Source organism: Perna viridis, chromosome 10 (assembly GCF_037379345.1).
Source record: "Perna viridis isolate PV_CMFRI_1.1 ecotype Kerala chromosome 10, ASM3737934v1, whole genome shotgun sequence".
Taxonomy (NCBI): Eukaryota; Metazoa; Mollusca; class Bivalvia; order Mytilida; family Mytilidae; genus Perna; species Perna viridis.
Window position 1 is genome coordinate 34,851,259 of NC_142454.1, and position 21,055 is coordinate 34,872,313.

The 21,055-nt window shown below is 31.2% G+C and overlaps 2 protein-coding genes across 5 annotated transcripts; both read right to left on the bottom strand.

The window, feature by feature from the left end:
- Window positions 1-223: 223 nt before the first annotated feature.
- Window positions 224-5,526, bottom strand: LOC148605556 (uncharacterized). 4 transcript variants are annotated; one of them, XM_088549495.1, is made up of 2 exons: window positions 2,696-5,526; window positions 224-1,658 (listed from the first exon to the last, which is right to left on the bottom strand). In XM_088549495.1, exon 1 carries the CDS (start codon window positions 5,524-5,526, stop codon window positions 4,744-4,746), a length of 783 nt encoding a protein of 260 aa, XP_088405621.1. In that variant the 3' UTR covers window positions 224-1,658; window positions 2,696-4,743. The 4 variants fall into 4 exon arrangements, with proteins under 4 accessions (XP_088405621.1, XP_088405619.1, XP_088405618.1 ...); XM_088549493.1 differs by having other exon boundaries at window positions 224-1,834; XM_088549492.1 differs by having other exon boundaries at window positions 224-2,254.
- Window positions 3,874-4,545, bottom strand: LOC148605557 (uncharacterized). The gene has a single exon (XM_088547598.1). The coding sequence runs from the start codon at window positions 4,543-4,545 to the stop codon at window positions 3,874-3,876; it is 672 nt and encodes a 223-aa protein (XP_088403724.1).
- Window positions 5,527-21,055: the final 15,529 nt, after the last annotated feature.

Below are 21,055 nucleotides of genomic sequence, written 5' to 3' on the forward strand. Positions count from 1 at the left end.
AATTATTGCAAAACATTATAAATTCTCATCTAAATATTGAAAAATTTTGCAAATATTTTAAGAAAATAGCACAATTATGTTATGACGATCTTTAGTTTGGTTGGTAATTTTATTTCGTTTTCGTGAGAGTGTAGGGGAAACCTGACGCCATCACAATATGGACTGGTATCTGTTAATTCTAGACTGCTATTAATCCTAGGAAACTACAATAACAATACGTTAGTGTAGTTGGTACCAAACTTTATTTTTAAATTCATATATATGTTTGAAATTCAATAGTAATTAGTTGAAAGAATTCATATTTAAACATAACAATTGTTAAATTAAAAATATCATAATTTATAAATATAACATATAAATTCAATAATATAATATCATAGAGTAAATCAAATATTTAAATTAACAAAAATAATACTTTACCTAAAATAACAATACGTTAGTCTAGTTGGTACTAGACGCCCGAAACGGCCAATATAGCCCATAATATGGGGGCTTAATGTTGAACCTGCCGTTCCGATTCGTCTAGTATGACCAACCAACTGTTCATACATAATGAGCAGCACAAAAGAAAGGCATCTATAAACAATTAGAGTTCAATAAAAGAAAATTTTCTTTAAATTTCACATATATCTAATCTTCGTTCGAAAGGTAAACATAAACATTTCCCAAAATACAAGACAGTTCACCTAATTAATTAGTTTTTAAATTCCGGAGCAAGTAATTTTAAATCATCTTTATTAACCAATTCCCTTATGCAAGCCTTAATTCTTTAAGTACAAAGATATTAATGAAGATATGGCAAAGTTACGCTCAATTCAGTCACTGACGTACTTGTCGTCATTCTTCTTTTTTTTAATCAAAATTGCATCAGGTAACTTATCAATTCTGAATGAAGAATGATTAGACCTATCTCTTAAGTTATCAAAACCTTTTCCCAATATCAAAAGAAAAAGCTTAATTTAGCTGGAGATATCATTAATATCATCATTTGAAAACTGAAATAACTTTTATCTGAATCTATTTCGACAGAATGACTAGTGGGATTAATTTAGTAATAAAATTGCTCGATCTTTTTTTTCTGACCTAGTTAAAAATAATATTATTTTTGTTAAAGTACACGAAACCTAAATTTTTGTTTGTCTTTTTTGTTTTTTTGTTTTATTGTTTCTCTTTTTTTGTAGTTGTAAAAATTACAAGTTCACAAGTTATATACATTGAATAAAACAATAATTGTAATTATGTCACATAGGCAAACACAAATATGTATATATATTAACATGAATTCATCCAGTTTTCATCAATGAAATTACAAAAATTAAAAAGAATCCTCGTGGAAGACCACACGTAAGATCAGTGACGACTAATGCGCAAGAACGATGTTCGTCGCTTGTGCATGTACAGTCAATTACAAGTATATTTTGTATTATAAATATGAGTATGGGAAAAGTATTATGTCTATGAATTATGTGTAGTCAAAGGCTAGCCAACCATGATGTAATAAGGAAAGAGCGTGAAGAAAGCAATTATGATCCTGGGATTAAAATCAAATCTTTAAGTTTGTTTGTTTTGGAAATTGTATATCATCTTCTTTAAAATGCAATTCACGTCCATCTGATTTCAAACAATTTGGACAATTGCAATTAGGAAACACTGCCAGTCTGTAATTAAATAAATTAACTTCGTTAACTAAAGAGTCCGGAAGATATTTAAGAATAGTTGTGTTCTGCCTTTAACATGTGTATTCGGTTGAATGTATATGTATTTGCAGATAGCTAACCAATGCAATTGTTGAATAGTTTATTGTACTCAAATTGTATGTGTATGCGGTGAAAAGCTACAAAAGAAAAGAGAAAAAACTCATGTAATCTAGGCCATGTGACATGTATGAATGACAAAAGCTCTATAAACATTAGAAAAATGCACATAAGCACAATAAAACATACATGTACAATATTATAATCATAAAAACATGTCAAAGTGAATGTGTGTGTATTGCATGTTTTGATTGGTTTCGGTAGGCAAATATTCCATATCCACTGTACAAAGAAGCTTATCTAATCTATGCTAGTCGAGATAACCTATTAATTTGGTGAACACATATGAGACTTACCACGCAACAATTTGGTGACGCATATGAGACTTGTTACACTAAATAAACTTGCAGTTATATGTAATTGGACATACATGTATGTGTAAGCAGTCATGAAATTCCATACAAACTTTGGATTGGTTAATTATGAGCAGCAAAGTAGCCCTGTAATGGTCAGATAAGGATAACACTCTACTCTATTTTACAAGGTGAAAAATGCATAAAATATCTATATGTACATATACATGTAAAAGTGAAGGAAGTTTCACTCAAATAAAGGTTAAACAAACATGTCATAAAAAATCAATAATTATATGAATTATGTGGTATAAACTCTACCAAATATCATGACACACTTGCAAATATATTTCAACAATTTATCATAAAGAATAAACCTCAAAATTTCTCAAAAATAATTTCTTATAAATTTTACCATCATGGACAAAAGGGTCCAAGATCGGAAATGCATATAAACTTTTCGGTCAACCTTGATTCTGACAATTTCAAAGTTTTGAAAAACTACTTTATCGTTGACTTTGAAGGGTGGGGCTTGTTGAATGGATAAAACATTACTCAAATATGATGAAGAAACAAATGATTACTTACACTGTGCCCCATTATGGCTAAAAAAGCACAAAGTGCTACAAAAAATTTCACGTAGATGTCAACAGGAAATGTAAATAATCGAATGAAAATACTAAAACCCGGAAGACAAAATTCGATAATAACATATAGCACAAAATTTGAAATGTGAAGCATTTTTTGGAATTAAACTTAATCAGTAAAATTTAATAAAAATGTATCAAATAAGATACAGCACACTCCTTGCCTGATATTAAAAATATCACTCTTTTCAAAATAACAATATTCAGAGTGAATTTAAAAGTTAGGCTATATAACCATAATTTGGTCTCAAAATGAGTTTTTCATCAAAGAAAAAATGATAAAGAAAAATAAATTCAAAAATTGAACTTGATACCCTTATAGATCAAAGTACAAATACAAAACTTGAATGTATAAACCGTCAAAAGGCATATAACATGACAAATGGCATTAACAATAGATTGACAATGTAGTTATTCTGGCAACAAAAGAATGACTTCATGAATTGGACGCGTGTATGTCTTTGCTTCTCCACTGACGACTACACGAACTACGACTTTGCGAACTAATCCATCATCACTAGGAATTGATTTCACAATGAGACCCGTAGGCCAAGCTGATCTAGATAATTCTTTGTCGCGCACTAGAACTACATAATTTTATGTTTTCTACTTCTAAATTCCACTTACGACGCTTCTGAAGAGTATTTATGTATTCCACTTTCCATCGCTTCCAAAAGATTGCAGAAAGATGCTTAACACGTTCCCACTGTTTACGAAACAATGAAACACGATCGACTTTCATATAATAATCTACATCTGCAGAATTATCCATTCCATCGACAACGCTTGGTAGAACTGGTGATTTCTGGGTAAGTATCATTGAAGGAGATAAAACGCATGGATTTTCTGGATCTGTTGATACCGGGATGAGTGGTCTAGAGTTCATTATAGCTGAAGCTTCTGCGAAGAAGGTAGTAAGAACCTCATGACTTGGATTACGTGATCCATATTCCAACATCATAGACTCAAATATTCGACGTGTAATAGCTATCATTCTTTCCCACACTCCTCCCATGTGGGAAGAATGGGGAGAATTGAAAATCCAAGTCGTTCCTTGTGTGTTCAAATACTTGCGCATGTGAGTGTCATCAACGTTGATGCAATTCAATCTCAGCTCGTTTACCGTACCCACAAAGTTAGTTCCTTTATCAGAACGAATGACCTTAACACTGCCTCGGATAGATGTAAACTTCTGAGTACGTTGACAAATGACGATGTAGTCATTTCCTCGACTACCTCTATGTGTGTCGCTCTAGTCGTTAAGCATGTAAACAAAGCACCCCATCTCTTACTATTAGCCGATCCTCCACGTGTGCGTCGGGTTACTACTTCGAAAGGTCCAAAGATATCCACACCTACGTATGAGAACGGTGGCTCCCCATAACTTAACCTTTCTTCTGGGAGATCAGACATTTTCTGACTACTCGGTTCTGACCTTAACTTACGGCATGTGACACATTTGAAGATAATTGACGAAACAAGTTTCTTCCCGCCTAAAATCCAATATCCAGCTGATCTGACTCGACCCTCTGTCGTGTGACGTCCTTGATGTTTGACTTCAATATGGAATTTACGGACAATCAATGTAGTTGCTGGATGTTTTCCAGGAAGAATGATCGGATGTTTGAGTTGACCTTCTAAACCACTCGCTTTCCTTAGTCGACCTCCTACACAAAAAAGTCCATCCTTGTTCAAATACGGGTCCAACAAGATTTTGCTGTTTTTATCAATTGGTTTTGAGAGTTTCAGATTCTCGATCTCAGTAGAAAAGAACTTCCTTTGAACGTCCATGATTATAACACATTCAGTACTGCGAATCAAATCAATGTCATTGCATTTACCAGAGTGCTCATCCTTGTGTTTCTGTATGAATTTATAAATTGTCACTAATGATCTTACAAGTCTATCCCAAGACCACACGACTATCACTGAAGAATTTAACCTGGTCGAGTTCGAGTTGTAATTGATCGATCGCTATCTGACTAACCTCTATAGGAGCACAGCTGCACACAGCTCTAATCTTGGTATCGTGTGTCGACTGCGGGGTGCGACTTTGGATTTTCCTAATACGAATCCAACTTTGGTTGAGTTGTTCCGATAAGTAACATGTAAGTATGAAACAGCAGAAATTGCAAGTTCTGACGCATCACAATAAGTAAGTAACTCTCGACTTACGGTTTCACTAAGGTAAGGAACTATTACTCTTGGAATTTGAAGCGATTCAAGATAATGTAAGTTTTCCTTCCATTTGTACCACTCTTGAAGTTGATCTTCGGTTAACGGTTCGTCCCAATCAACCGTAATTGCTACTATTTTCCTCAAGATTATCTTTCCACTAATGGTGACAGGTGATATGAACCCAAGAAGGTCAAAGAGACTATTCACTACAGACAAAATGCCTCGACGAGTTGCAGGTTTTTCGTCTGTCGATATACTGATCTTAAAGGTATCTGAGCCTAAATCCCACAATAGTCCTAGACTACGCTGAGTGAGAGTGTCCTTTTCAAAGTCAAGATTTACCAAGCCTTTAGCGATGTCTTCTGATTTGAATGAGCTCATTACTTCTCCACTATTTGAGGCAAATTTATGGAGTCTTAATTGTCCATGTACTTTCATTGCATCCTGTGTCCTAGAAACTAAGTCGATAGCTTCGTCAGCTGTTGAACAAGACACCAGTCCATCATCAACGTAAAAATTGTTGATAATAAAGTCCTCAACATCGCTTCCATGTGTCTCCTCTGCTAAGCTGCCTATGCGTCTAAGACCATACATGGCGATTGACGGAGAGGGGCTGTGGAAGTGAAAGTAAGTCAATTTTTCACCATGCTAAATTTAATAAGTGGATTACAAAGTGAAATAGCTCAAAATCTAACCGGCGATGCCCATATGAGGAAGAGGTTTTCGAAGGAAAAAGTTTGAACAGTTTCAGGGGATGAAATAAAAATTGCAGACATTTTGCGGGAAATTTGATAATTTTAAACCTGACTTTATGAACTTTTTTTGCAAATTTTCGCATATTTTTGCATGGTTTCTATGGTAACCCTATATGCTGTGGGTAATTTTTTTCCAGAAAATTTTTACTGCATCCTGAAGGCCTTGGCTAGAGCAATTTCTAAATATATAGATTTACAGATGCTTGACATTTTTTTTAAAGTGATAAATGTTACAAAGCATCAGATTACAAGATCAAAATTAGGCAGTTCTACAATACTGTGGAGTGCTGGCATAGAAAACAGCCCCACACTTTTAACCCTAAAAAGGTTTAGGTTGTACTGTATACGGACAATACAAAAAGTATTCACCACAATGGGAATCAGGCTTATAGAAGTTTTTCATAATTACGAAATGCAAGCCATTTTGGCAATTTTTCCAAAGGGACGTAACCCACCACACCCGAGAACCAGTTGGCAGTCTCACTGGAGAAAGGGAAAGCAGTAAACATTTTTATTGGAAACTTAAACTATTTTCACTTCGGTAAATACCTGAATGGTTTGAAATAAGTTATTCAAAAGAATCAAAGTACTTACCGTGGCTCTTGAATATTTGAATTTGAAGTCTACTGCTATCCATTGCTCCAGTTTGACAGAAAACCAGCCTGTCAGATGACGAATTTGTTAAACGTTACTCCCCTTTCCTAAAACTCTTTTTTTTTTAAAACGAAGCTATCCTTCACACACATATATCTATCTATCTATCTTCAAATTTTCGCACTCCATTCTACTATTACGTGCCGTATGCATGCGTGGCTACCGCATAAATTTAAAAAGAACTTTTAATATAAGTGATGGAAAATATTATATATAGTGAAAATATATTTTTTTAATCAAAAGTGATTTGTTATTTTTTGGATTTGTTGTCTCTGTTGTTTTTTTAAACTATGTACATGTCTTGCTGTTCAGAAAATTTGTGACAGAGTAGATGTGGTGATCTGCTATCTAAAACTGTCTATTGTATTACAGATGTTGGTTGCATGTTCCACTAAATATGGTATATGGATAGTATGAAAATGTATGTGTCTTTCTTTGTATGAATATGTTTATAATGGTAGGGATGTTTATTTCTGGTTCTATTATCAGATGGTACAAGTAGATTGGTTTGTTTGTTTGTTTGTTAGGGTTTAACGTCCGAGCAGCAATATTTCAGCTATATTCAGACGATGAACATGAAATGATGAAATGAAAAAGGGATGGGACACAAGGGCAACAGGGTCGATAAATTTAGATTACCACCAGAAAAAAGGGAGGGATGGGTAGGGTCGGGCAATTTAGCCTCCTGTGGCTGTAATGTCGGTCATTGCAGATGTTCTAGCATGTCTGAGACAGAACTGGTGTTATGATATCTTTTGCAAGTGAACCGAGCTACTCTGGATTGGACAATCTCTATTTGGTTGATCTGTTTTTTTTAATATGTATTATCGCAACTTTAAACAAAATGTTCTGTGTTCTCCCAAGCCCTTTAAAGTATCGCTATAATTCATGCAAAATGACAGTCTGCATTGGGCCAAATTTTTGATTGGTTTATCAGTGTTTCATAACAATCCACGAGCTCCACTACTCCAGCATTATTACGCATAATTACGTCGGTATTTGTTCGTGACAAAATTTGATAAAAAGATATTCAAGTGCGAGTTAATCATCTTATTTAAGCAGCGTTCGTTTTCTTATAACGTATTTATACGTAGAATATGAACGTTTTCCAAACAGGTCTCAGTATCGTATTAATTTTCCCATAGACTTCTATAGTGAAGTGCATATTTTTAGGATTTTTTAAAAAATGTGTAAATTGATTCAATAAAACTTTCACTTATGTAGCATTTCTAAGGACATGTGAAAAAATAATTTCCCGCAAAGAAAATAGGGTGAGTCCACGAAGATCGGACAGAAAAGTAGTCTCGAACTGTAAATAGCCATTTTCCCTACTTTCACTTTCGTTTTGTACTCACCAAACCAACCTTTTCAGTGGAACATTTTTATGATATTATGTTAGATTTTCTTTTTAAAAAGTTCTTCATCTTACAGTGTGATGTTTGCTCTATTTTATAAGTCATTGTTCATATCTTTTGACAAAATATTAGTTTGTAGAGAGGCAAAAAGAAAATGCACTATATTTTTATAGCATCCATGTTTTGACCTACACCTGCTCAGGGATATGCAATACGATACTGGTACCTATTACTAATAAACATTTCAATATAATCAAAAAAGTTGTTGTTTTTTGCTAGAGTATTCATTTTCATACTGAAAATTCAGAACATCATTGCCCTGCTATAAACATGAGTTTTCTATTAAAATTTTTATATAGGTACCCTATTCCAGGCATGAGACTAATATCTCAGTGTTAGCCAGAAAATATTACTTTTGATAAAAAGCTGCTGCATTAGTCAAACTAAGCAAATTTGTGGTTTATTCTGACATGGTAGATACATGAGCTGTACTATGAGTTCCAAATCATTATTTAATCCCCACTTGTGACTTCCATATATGGAAATATTAATATTCGAACCTCCGTTTTTGTCTTTAACTCAAGGGAGCCTCTTGTTTAAAGTAAAGTATAATGACTGGTACAACCAACTGTTTTAAACTATAGATATGGTCATTTCAATTATAATATATCCAAAAAAAATTATACCAATATCATAGTTTTAAAAAAATATAGCTTTTCATATGCAGAAAATACAGATTTTAGGCCATTTTGGTACCCCAGGCAGATACAAAAGGACCTCAATATGACAGGAAAAGGACTTTTTCTTTAAAACAGATAGCTATGATGCAAGAAAAATAGTTTATTGGTATAAATATTATAATAACAACTGTCTGCTTTAGATACTTTTTGAAAAAAATCAGTTTTTATATGAAAAAACACCTTTATTTTTCTTGCCGCATTAGAATCTGTCCATTTGAACCACTAAAAAAAGTCCACTCAAAAATTGGCTGTTGACTTTTGTGACATTTCTGTGTTTAAATCAACCACACAGTTATATGGCAACTCATTTTAGCTATTTATTTGAAAGAAAAACAAAAAATAAAAAAAATATTCATTTTTTCATAAAGATTAACCATAAATGCAAAAAAACAGAGCTACCATAAAAAATCAGGTTCAAAAGTTGGCTAATTCATCTTAAAAGTGTTACCTGCATTGGGGTACTACTTTTTCAGCTGGTAAAGACCACTTGCTGAATATCCAACTTTACTTGAAAAACTGGCTTACTAGGTCTCAGTATCGTATTAATTTTCCCATAGACTTCTATAGTGAAGTGCATATTTTTAGGATTTTTTAAAAAATATGTAAATTGATTCAATAAAACTTTCACTTATGGAGCATTTCTAAGGACATGTGAAAAAATAAATTTCCCGCAAAGAAAATAGAGTGAGTCCAGGAAGATCAGACAGAAAAGTAGTCTCGAACTATAAATAGCCATTTTCCCTACTTTCACTTTCGTTTTGTACTCACCAAACCAACCTTTTCAGTGGAACATTTTTATGATATTATGTTAGATTTTCTTTTTAAAAAGTTCTTCATCTTACAGTGTGATGTTTGCTCTATTTTATAAGTCATTGTTCATATCTTTTGACAAAATATTAGTTTGTAGAGAGGCAAAAAGAAAATGCACTATATTTTTATAGCATCCATGTTTTGACGTACACCTGCTCAGGGATATGCAATACGATACTGGTACCTATTACTAATAAACATTTCAATATAATCATAAAAGTTGTTGTTTTTCTGCTAGAGTATTCATTTTCATACTGAAAATTCAGAACATCATTGCCCTGCTATAAACATGAGTTTTCTATTAAAATTTTTTATATAGGTACCCTATTCCAGGCATGAGACTAATATCTCAGTGTTAGCCAGAAAATATTACTTTTGATAAAAAGCTGCTGCATTAGTCAAACTAAGCAAATTTGTGGTTTATTCTGACATGGTAGATACATGAGCTGTACTATGAGTTCCAAATCATTATTTAATCCCCACTTGTGACTTCCATATATGGAAATATTAATATTTGAACCTCCGTTTTTGTCTTTAACTCAAGGGAGCCTCTTGTTTAAAGTAAAGTATAATGACTGGTACAACCAACTGTTTTAAACTATAGATATGGTCATTTCAATTATAATAAATCCAAAATAAATTATACCAATATCATAGTTTTAAAAAAATATAGCTTTTCATATGCAGAAAATACAGATTTTAGGCCATTTTGGTACCCCAGGCAGATACAAAAGGACCTCAATATGACAGGAAAAGGACTTTTTCTTTAAAACAGATAGCTATGATGCAAGAAAAATAGTTTATTGGTATAAATATTATAATAACAACTGTCTGCTTTAGATACTTTTTGAAAAAATTCAGTTTTTATATGAAAAAACACCTTTATTTTTCTTGCCGCATTAGAATCTGTCCATTTGAACCACTAAAAAAAGTCCACTCCAAAATTGGTTGTTGACTTTTGTGACATTTCTGTGTTTAAATCAACCACACAGTTATATGGCAACTCATTTTAGCTATTTATTTGAAAGAAAAACAAAAAATAAAAAAAATATTCATTTTTCCATATATAAGAGGCAATGTATGGAAAATGACTATTTTCAAGTCCTAACCACATACTTAAAATGTGTTGTAACTTGAAAACTATCCTTTATGCAGGAGTATTACTTGCTTTAGGTTACATGAATATAGATATGCTCATCATAAACAGTCAAGATAATAATTTTATTGAACTGATATTATACAAATTCATGAAAACAAAATGCATTTCCAAATTTGGTAAAGATTAACCATAAATGCAAAAAAAACAGAGCTACCATAAAAAATCAGGTTCAAAAGTTGGCTAATTCATCTTAAAAGTGTTACCTGCATTGGGGTACTACTTTTTCAGCTGGTAAAGACCATTTGCTGAATATCCAACTTTACTTGAAAAACTGGCTTACTAGGTCTCAGTATCGTAGTAATTTTCCCATAGACTTCTATAGTGAAGTGCATATTTTTAGGATTTTTTAAAAAATATGTAAACTGATTCAATAAAACTTTCACTTATGTAGCATTTCTAAGGACATGTGAAAAAATAATTTCCCGCAAAGAAAATAGGATGACTCCACGAAGATCGGATAGAAAAGTAGTCTCGAACTATAAATAGCCATTTTCCCTACTTTCACTTTCATTTTGTACTCACCAAACCAACCTTTTCAGTTGAACATTTTTATGATATTATGTTAGATTTTCTTTTTAAAAAGTTCTTCATCTTACAGTGTGATGTTTGCTCTATTTTATAAGTCATTGTTCATATCTTTTGACAAAATATTAGTTTGTAGAGAGGCAAAAAGAAAATGCACTATATTTTTATAGCATCCATGTTTTGACGTACACCTGCTCAGGGATATGCAATACGATACTGGTACCTATTACTAATAAACATTTCAATATAATCATAAAAGTTGTTGTTTTTCTGCTAGAGTATTCATTTTCATACTGAAAATTCAGAACATCATTGCCCTGCTATAAACATGAGTTTTCTATTAAAATTTTTTATATAGGTACCCTATTCCAGGCATGAGACTAATATCTCAGTGTTAGCCAGAAAATATTACTTTTGATAAAAAGCTGCTGCATTAGTCAAACTAAGCAAATTTATGGTTTATTCTGACATGGTAGATACATGAGCTGTACTATGAGTTCCAAATCATTATTTAATCCCCACTTGTGACTTCCATATATGGAAATATTAATATTCGAACCTCCGTTTTTGTCTTTAACTCAAGGGAGCCTCTTGTTTAAAGTAAAGTATAATGACTGGTACAACCAACTGTTTTAAACTATAGATATGGTCATTTCAATTATAATAAATCCAAAAAAAAAGTTATACCAATATCATAGTTTTAAAAAAATATAGCTTTTCATATGCAGAAAATACAGATTTTAGGCCATTTTGGTACCCCAGGCAGATACAAAAGGACCTCAATATGACAGGAAAAGGACTTTTTCTTTAAAACAGATAGCTATGATGCAAGAAAAATAGTTTATTGGTATAAATATTATAATAACAACTGTCTGCTTTAGATACTTTTTGAAAAAATTCAGTTTTTATATGAAAAAAACACCTTTATTTTTCTTGCCACATTAGAATCTGTCCATTTGAACCACTAAAAAAAGTCCACTCAAAAATTGGCTGTTGACTTTTGTGACATTTCTGTGTTTAAATCAACCACACAGTTATATGGCAACTCATTTTAGCTATTTATTTGAAAGAAAAACAAAAAATAAAAAAAAATATTCATTTTTCCATATATAAGAGGCAATGTATGGAAAATGACTATTTTCAAGTCCTAACCACATACTTAAAATGTGTTGTAACTTGAAAACTATCCTTTATGCAGGAGTATTACTTGCTTTAGGTTACATGAATATAGATATGCTCATCATAAACAGTCAAGATAATAATTTTATTGAACTGATATTATACAAATTCATGAAAACAAAATGCATTTCCAAATTTGGTAAAGATTAACCATAAATGCAAAAAAAACAGAGCTACCATAAAAAATCAGGTTCAAAAGTTGGCTAATTCATCTTAAAAGTGTTACCTGCATTGGGGTACTACTTTTTCAGCTGGTAAAGACCATTTGCTGAATATCCAACTTTACTTGAAAAACTGGCTTACTAGGTCTCAGTATCGTAGTAATTTTCCCATAGACTTCTATAGTGAAGTGCATATTTTTAGGATTTTTTAAAAAATATGTAAATTGATTCAATAAAACTTTCACTTATGTAGCATTTCTAAGGACATGTGAAAAAATAATTTCCCGCAAAGAAAATAGGGTGAGTCCATGAAGATCAGACAGAAAAGTAGTCTCGAACTATAAATAGCCATTTTCCCTACTTTCACTTTCGTTTTGTACTCACCAAACCAACCTTTTCAGTGAAACATTTTTATGATATTATGTTAGATTTTCTTTTTAAAAAGTTCTTCATCTTACAGTGTGATGTTTGCTCTATTTTATAAGTCATTGTTCATATCTTTTGACAAAATATTAGTTTGTAGAGAGGCAAAAAGAAAATGCACTATATTTTTATAGCATCCATGTTTTGACGTACACCTGCTCAGGGATATGCAATACGATACTGGTACCTATTACTAATAAACATTTCAATATAATCATAATAGTTGTTGTTTTTCTGCTAGAGTATTCATTTTCATACTGAAAATTCAGAACATCATTGCCCTGCTATAAACATGAGTTTTCTATTAAAATTTTTTATATAGGTACCCTATTCCAGGCATGAGACTAATATCTCAGTGTTAGCCAGAAAATATTACTTTTGATAAAAAGCTGCTGCATTAGTCAAACTAAGCAAATTTGTGGTTTATTCTGACATGGTAGATACATGAGCTGTACTATGAGTTCCAAATCATTATTTAATCCCCACTTGTGACTTCCATATATGGAAATATTAATATTCGAACCTCCGTTTTTGTCTTTAACTCAAGGGAGCCTCTTGTTTAAAGTAAAGTATAATGACTGGTACAACCAACTGTTTTAAACTATAGATATGGTCATTTCAATTATAATAAATCCAAAAAAAAATTATACCAATATCATAGTTTTAAAAAAATATAGCTTTTCATATGCAGAAAATACAGATTTTAGGCCATTTTGGTACCCCAGGCAGATACAAAAGGACCTCAATATGACAGGAAAAGGACTTTTTCTTTAAAACAGATAGCTATGATGCAAGAAAAATAGTTTATTGGTATAAATATTATAATAACAACTGTCTGCTTTAGATACTTTTTGAAAAAATTCAGTTTTTATATGAAAAAAACACCTTTATTTTTCTTGCCACATTAGAATCTGTCCATTTGAACCACTAAAAAAAGTCCACTCAAAAATTGGCTGTTGACTTTTGTGACATTTCTGTGTTTAAATCAACCACACAGTTATATGGCAACTCATTTTAGCTATTTATTTGAAAGAAAAACAAAAAATAAAAAAAATATTCATTTTTCCATATATAAGAGGCAATGTATGGAAAATGACTATTTTCAAGTCCTAACCACATACTTAAAATGTGTTGTAACTTGAAAACTATCCTTTATGCAGGAGTATTACTTGCTTTAGGTTACATGAATATAGATATGCTCATCATAAACAGTCAAGATAATAATTTTATTGAACTGATATTATACAAATTCATGAAAACAAAATGCATTTCCAAATTTGGTAAAGATTAACCATAAATGCAAAAAAAACAGAGCTACCATAAAAAATCAGGTTCAAAAGTTGGCTAATTCATCTTAAAAGTGTTACCTGCATTGGGGTACTACTTTTTCAGCTGGTAAAGACCATTTGCTGAATATCCAACTTTACTTGAAAAACTGGCTTACTAGGTCTCAGTATCGTAGTAATTTTCCCATAGACTTCTATAGTGAAGTGCATATTTTTAGGATTTTTTAAAAAATATGTAAATTGATTCAATAAAACTTTCACTTATGTAGCATTTCTAAGGACATGTGAAAAAATAATTTCCCGCAAAGAAAATAGGGTGAGTCCATGAAGATCAGACAGAAAAGTAGTCTCGAACTATAAATAGCCATTTTCCATACTTTCACTTTCGTTTTGTACTCACCAAACCAACCTTTTCAGTGAAACATTTTTATGATATTATGTTAGATTTTCTTTTTAAAAAGTTCTTCATCTTACAGTGTGATGTTTGCTCTATTTTATAAGTCATTGTTCATATCTTTTGACAAAATATTAGTTTGTAGAGAGGCAAAAAGAAAATGCACTATATTTTTATAGCATCCATGTTTTGACGTACACCTGCTCAGGGATATGCAATACGATACTGGTACCTATTACTAATAAACATTTCAATATAATCATAAAAGTTGTTGTTTTTCTGCTAGAGTATTCATTTTCATACTGAAAATTCAGAACATCATTGCCCTGCTATAAACATGAGTTTTCTATTAAAATTTTTTATATAGGTACCCTATTCCAGGCATGAGACTAATATCTCAGTGTTAGCCAGAAAATATTACTTTTGATAAAAAGCTGCTGCATTAGTCAAACTAAGCAAATTTGTGGTTTATTCTGACATGGTAGATACATGAGCTGTACTATGAGTTCCAAATCATTATTTAATCCCCACTTGTGACTTCCATATATGGAAATATTAATATTTGAACCTCCGTTTTTGTCTTTAACTCAAGGGAGCCTCTTGTTTAAAGTAAAGTATAATGACTGGTACAACCAACTGTTTTAAACTATAGATATGGTCATTTCAATTATAATAAATCCAAAATAAATTATACCAATATCATAGTTTTAAAAAAATATAGCTTTTCATATGCAGAAAATACAGATTTTAGGCCATTTTGGTACCCCAGGCAGATACAAAAGGACCTCAATATGACAGGAAAAGGACTTTTTCTTTAAAACAGATAGCTATGATGCAAGAAAAATAGTTTATTGGTATAAATATTATAATAACAACTGTCTGCTTTAGATACTTTTTGAAAAAATTCAGTTTTTATATGAAAAAACACCTTTATTTTTCTTGCCGCATTAGAATCTGTCCATTTGAACCACTAAAAAAAGTCCACTCCAAAATTGGTTGTTGACTTTTGTGACATTTCTGTGTTTAAATCAACCACACAGTTATATGGCAACTCATTTTAGCTATTTATTTGAAAGAAAAACAAAAAATAAAAAAAATATTCATTTTTCCATATATAAGAGGCAATGTATGGAAAATGACTATTTTCAAGTCCTAACCACATACTTAAAATGTGTTGTAACTTGAAAACTATCCTTTATGCAGGAGTATTACTTGCTTTAGGTTACATGAATATAGATATGCTCATCATAAACAGTCAAGATAATAATTTTATTGAACTGATATTATACAAATTCATGAAAACAAAATGCATTTCCAAATTTGGTAAAGATTAACCATAAATGCAAAAAAAACAGAGCTACCATAAAAAATCAGGTTCAAAAGTTGGCTAATTCATCTTAAAAGTGTTACCTGCATTGGGGTACTACTTTTTCAGCTGGTAAAGACCATTTGCTGAATATCCAACTTTACTTGAAAAACTGGCTTACTAGGTCTCAGTATCGTAGTAATTTTCCCATAGACTTCTATAGTGAAGTGCATATTTTTAGGATTTTTTAAAAAATATGTAAACTGATTCAATAAAACTTTCACTTATGTAGCATTTCTAAGGACATGTGAAAAAATAATTTCCCGCAAAGAAAATAGGATGACTCCACGAAGATCGGATAGAAAAGTAGTCTCGAACTATAAATAGCCATTTTCCCTACTTTCACTTTCATTTTGTACTCACCAAACCAACCTTTTCAGTGGAACATTTTTATGATATTATGTTAGATTTTCTTTTTAAAAAGTTCTTCATCTTACAGTGTGATGTTTGCTCTATTTTATAAGTCATTGTTCATATCTTTTGACAAAATATTAGTTTGTAGAGAGGCAAAAAGAAAATGCACTATATTTTTATAGCATCCATGTTTTGACGTACACCTGCTCAGGGATATGCAATACGATACTGGTACCTATTACTAATAAACATTTCAATATAATCATAAAAGTTGTTGTTTTTCTGCTAGAGTATTCATTTTCATACTGAAAATTCAGAACATCATTGCCCTGCTATAAACATGAGTTTTCTATTAAAATTTTTTATATAGGTACCCTATTCCAGGCATGAGACTAATATCTCAGTGTTAGCCAGAAAATATTACTTTTGATAAAAAGCTGCTGCATTAGTCAAACTAAGCAAATTTATGGTTTATTCTGACATGGTAGATACATGAGCTGTACTATGAGTTCCAAATCATTATTTAATCCCCACTTGTGACTTCCATATATGGAAATATTAATATTCGAACCTCCGTTTTTGTCTTTAACTCAAGGGAGCCTCTTGTTTAAAGTAAAGTATAATGACTGGTACAACCAACTGTTTTAAACTATAGATATGGTCATTTCAATTATAATAAATCCAAAAAAAAAGTTATACCAATATCATAGTTTTAAAAAAATATAGCTTTTCATATGCAGAAAATACAGATTTTAGGCCATTTTGGTACCCCAGGCAGATACAAAAGGACCTCAATATGACAGGAAAAGGACTTTTTCTTTAAAACAGATAGCTATGATGCAAGAAAAATAGTTTATTGGTATAAATATTATAATAACAACTGTCTGCTTTAGATACTTTTTGAAAAAATTCAGTTTTTATATGAAAAAAACACCTTTATTTTTCTTGCCACATTAGAATCTGTCCATTTGAACCACTAAAAAAAGTCCACTCAAAAATTGGCTGTTGACTTTTGTGACATTTCTGTGTTTAAATCAACCACACAGTTATATGGCAACTCATTTTAGCTATTTATTTGAAAGAAAAACAAAAAATAAAAAAAAATATTCATTTTTCCATATATAAGAGGCAATGTATGGAAAATGACTATTTTCAAGTCCTAACCACATACTTAAAATGTGTTGTAACTTGAAAACTATCCTTTATGCAGGAGTATTACTTGCTTTAGGTTACATGAATATAGATATGCTCATCATAAACAGTCAAGATAATAATTTTATTGAACTGATATTATACAAATTCATGAAAACAAAATGCATTTCCAAATTTGGTAAAGATTAACCATAAATGCAAAAAAAACAGAGCTACCATAAAAAATCAGGTTCAAAAGTTGGCTAATTCATCTTAAAAGTGTTACCTGCATTGGGGTACTACTTTTTCAGCTGGTAAAGACCATTTGCTGAATATCCAACTTTACTTGAAAAACTGGCTTACTAGGTCTCAGTATCGTAGTAATTTTCCCATAGACTTCTATAGTGAAGTGCATATTTTTAGGATTTTTTAAAAAATATGTAAATTGATTCAATAAAACTTTCACTTATGTAGCATTTCTAAGGACATGTGAAAAAATAATTTCCCGCAAAGAAAATAGGGTGAGTCCATGAAGATCAGACAGAAAAGTAGTCTCGAACTATAAATAGCCATTTTCCCTACTTTCACTTTCGTTTTGTACTCACCAAACCAACCTTTTCAGTGAAACATTTTTATGATATTATGTTAGATTTTCTTTTTAAAAAGTTCTTCATCTTACAGTGTGATGTTTGCTCTATTTTATAAGTCATTGTTCATATCTTTTGACAAAATATTAGTTTGTAGAGAGGCAAAAAGAAAATGCACTATATTTTTATAGCATCCATGTTTTGACGTACACCTGCTCAGGGATATGCAATACGATACTGGTACCTATTACTAATAAACATTTCAATATAATCATAAAAGTTGTTGTTTTTCTGCTAGAGTATTCATTTTCATACTGAAAATTCAGAACATCATTGCCCTGCTATAAACATGAGTTTTCTATTAAAATTTTTTATATAGGTACCCTATTCCAGGCATGAGACTAATATCTCAGTGTTAGCCAGAAAATATTACTTTTGATAAAAAGCTGCTGCATTAGTCAAACTAAGCAAATTTGTGGTTTATTCTGACATGGTAGATACATGAGCTGTACTATGAGTTCCAAATCATTATTTAATCCCCACTTGTGACTTCCATATATGGAAATATTAATATTCGAACCTCCGTTTTTGTCTTTAACTCAAGGGAGCCTCTTGTTTAAAGTAAAGTATAATGACTGGTACAACCAACTGTTTTAAACTATAGATATGGTCATTTCAATTATAATAAATCCAAAAAAAAATTATACCAATATCATAGTTTTAAAAAAATATAGCTTTTCATATGCAGAAAATACAGATTTTAGGCCATTTTGGTACCCCAGGCAGATACAAAAGGACCTCAATATGACAGGAAAAGGACTTTTTCTTTAAAACAGATAGCTATGATGCAAGAAAAATAGTTTATTGGTATAAATATTATAATAACAACTGTCTGCTTTAGATACTTTTTGAAAAAATTCAGTTTTTATATGAAAAAAACACCTTTATTTTTCTTGCCACATTAGAATCTGTCCATTTGAACCACTAAAAAAAGTCCACTCAAAAATTGGCTGTTGACTTTTGTGACATTTCTGTGTTTAAATCAACCACACAGTTATATGGCAACTCATTTTAGCTATTTATTTGAAAGAAAAACAAAAAATAAAAAAAATATTCATTTTTCCATATATAAGAGGCAATGTATGGAAAATGACTATTTTCAAGTCCTAACCACATACTTAAAATGTGTTGTAACTTGAAAACTATCCTTTATGCAGGAGTATTACTTGCTTTAGGTTACATGAATATAGATATGCTCATCATAAACAGTCAAGATAATAATTTTATTGAACTGATATTATACAAATTCATGAAAACAAAATGCATTTCCAAATTTGGTAAAGATTAACCATAAATGCAAAAAAAACAGAGCTACCATAAAAAATCAGGTTCAAAAGTTGGCTAATTCATCTTAAAAGTGTTACCTGCATTGGGGTACTACTTTTTCAGCTGGTAAAGACCATTTGCTGAATATCCAACTTTACTTGAAAAACTGGCTTACTAGGTCTCAGTATCGTAGTAATTTTCCCATAGACTTCTATAGTGAAGTGCATATTTTTAGGATTTTTTAAAAAATATGTAAATTGATTCAATAAAACTTTCACTTATGTAGCATTTCTAAGGACATGTGAAAAAATAATTTCCCGCAAAGAAAATAGGGTGAGTCCATGAAGATCAGACAGAAAAGTAGTCTCGAACTATAAATAGCCATTTTCCCTACTTTCACTTTCGTTTTGTACTCACCAAACCAACCTTTTCAGTGAAACATTTTTATGATATTATGTTAGATTTTCTTTTTAAAAAGTTCTTCATCTTACAGTGTGATGTTTGCTCTATTTTATAAGTCATTGTTCATATCTTTTGACAAAATATTAGTTTGTAGAGAGGCAAAAAGAAAATGCACTATATTTTTATAGCATCCATGTTTTGACGTACACCTGCTCAGGGATATGCAATACGATACTGGTACCTATTACTAATAAACATTTCAATATAATCATAAAAGTTGTTGTTTTTCTGCTAGAGTATTCATTTTCATACTGAAAATTCAGAACATCATTGCCCTGCTATAAACATGAGTTTTCTATTAAAATTTTTTTATATAGGTACCCTATTCCAGGCATGAGACTAATATCTCAGTGTTAGCCAGAAAATATTACTTTTGATAAAAAGCTGCTGCATTAGTCAAACTAAGCAAATTTGTGGTTTATTCTGACATGGTAGATACATGAGCTGTACTATGAGTTCCAAATCATTATTTAATCCCCACTTGTGACTTCCATATATGGAAATATTAATATTCGAACCTCCGTTTTTGTCTTTAACTCAAGGGAGCCTCTTGTTTAAAGTAAAGTATAATGACTGGTACAACCAACTGTTTTAAACTATAGATATGGTCATTTCAATTATAATAAATCCAAAAAAAAATTATACCAATATCATAGTTTTAAAAAAATATAGCTTTTCATATGCAGAAAATACAGATTTTAGGCCATTTTGGTACCCCAGGCAGATACAAAAGGACCTCAATATGACAGGAAAAGGACTTTTTCTTTAAAACAGATAGCTATGATGCAAGAAAAATAGTTTATTGGTATAAATATTATAATAACAACTGTCTGCTTTAGATACTTTTTGAAAAAATTCAGTTTTTATATGAAAAAACACCTTTATTTTTCTTGCCGCATTAGAATCTGTCCATTTGAACCACTAAAAAAAGTCCACTCAAAAATTGGCTGTTGACTTTTGTGGCATTTCTGTGTTTAAATCAACCACACAGTTATATGGCAACTCATTTTAGCTATTTATTTGAAAGAAAAACAAAAAATAAAAAAAATATTCATTTTTCCATATATAAGAGGCAATGTATGGAAAATGACTATTTTCAAGTCCTAACCACATACTTAAAATGTGTTGTAACTTGAAAACTATCCTTTATGCAGGAGTATTACTTGCTTTAGGTTACATGAATATAGATATGCTCATCATAAACAGTCAAGATAATAATTTTATTGAACTGATATTATACAAATTCATGAAAACAAAATGCATTTCCAAATTTGGTAAAGATTAACCATAAATGCAAAAAAAACAGAGCTACCATAAAAAATCAGGTTCAAAAGTTGGCTAATTCATCTTAAAAGTGTTACCTGCATTGGGGTACTACTTTTTCAGCTGGTAAAGACCATTTGCTGAATATCCAACTTTACTTGAAAAACTGGCTTACTAGGTCTCAGTATCGTAG

What these genes read in the sequence shown, in the direction of transcription:
- LOC148605557 (XM_088547598.1), bottom strand. Translation starts at nt 4,545, where the DNA reads ATGGACGTTCAAAGGAAGTTCTTTTCTACTGAGATCGAGAATCTGAAA.
- LOC148605556 (XM_088549495.1), bottom strand. Translation starts at nt 5,526, where the DNA reads ATGTATGGTCTTAGACGCATAGGCAGCTTAGCAGAGGAGACACATGGA.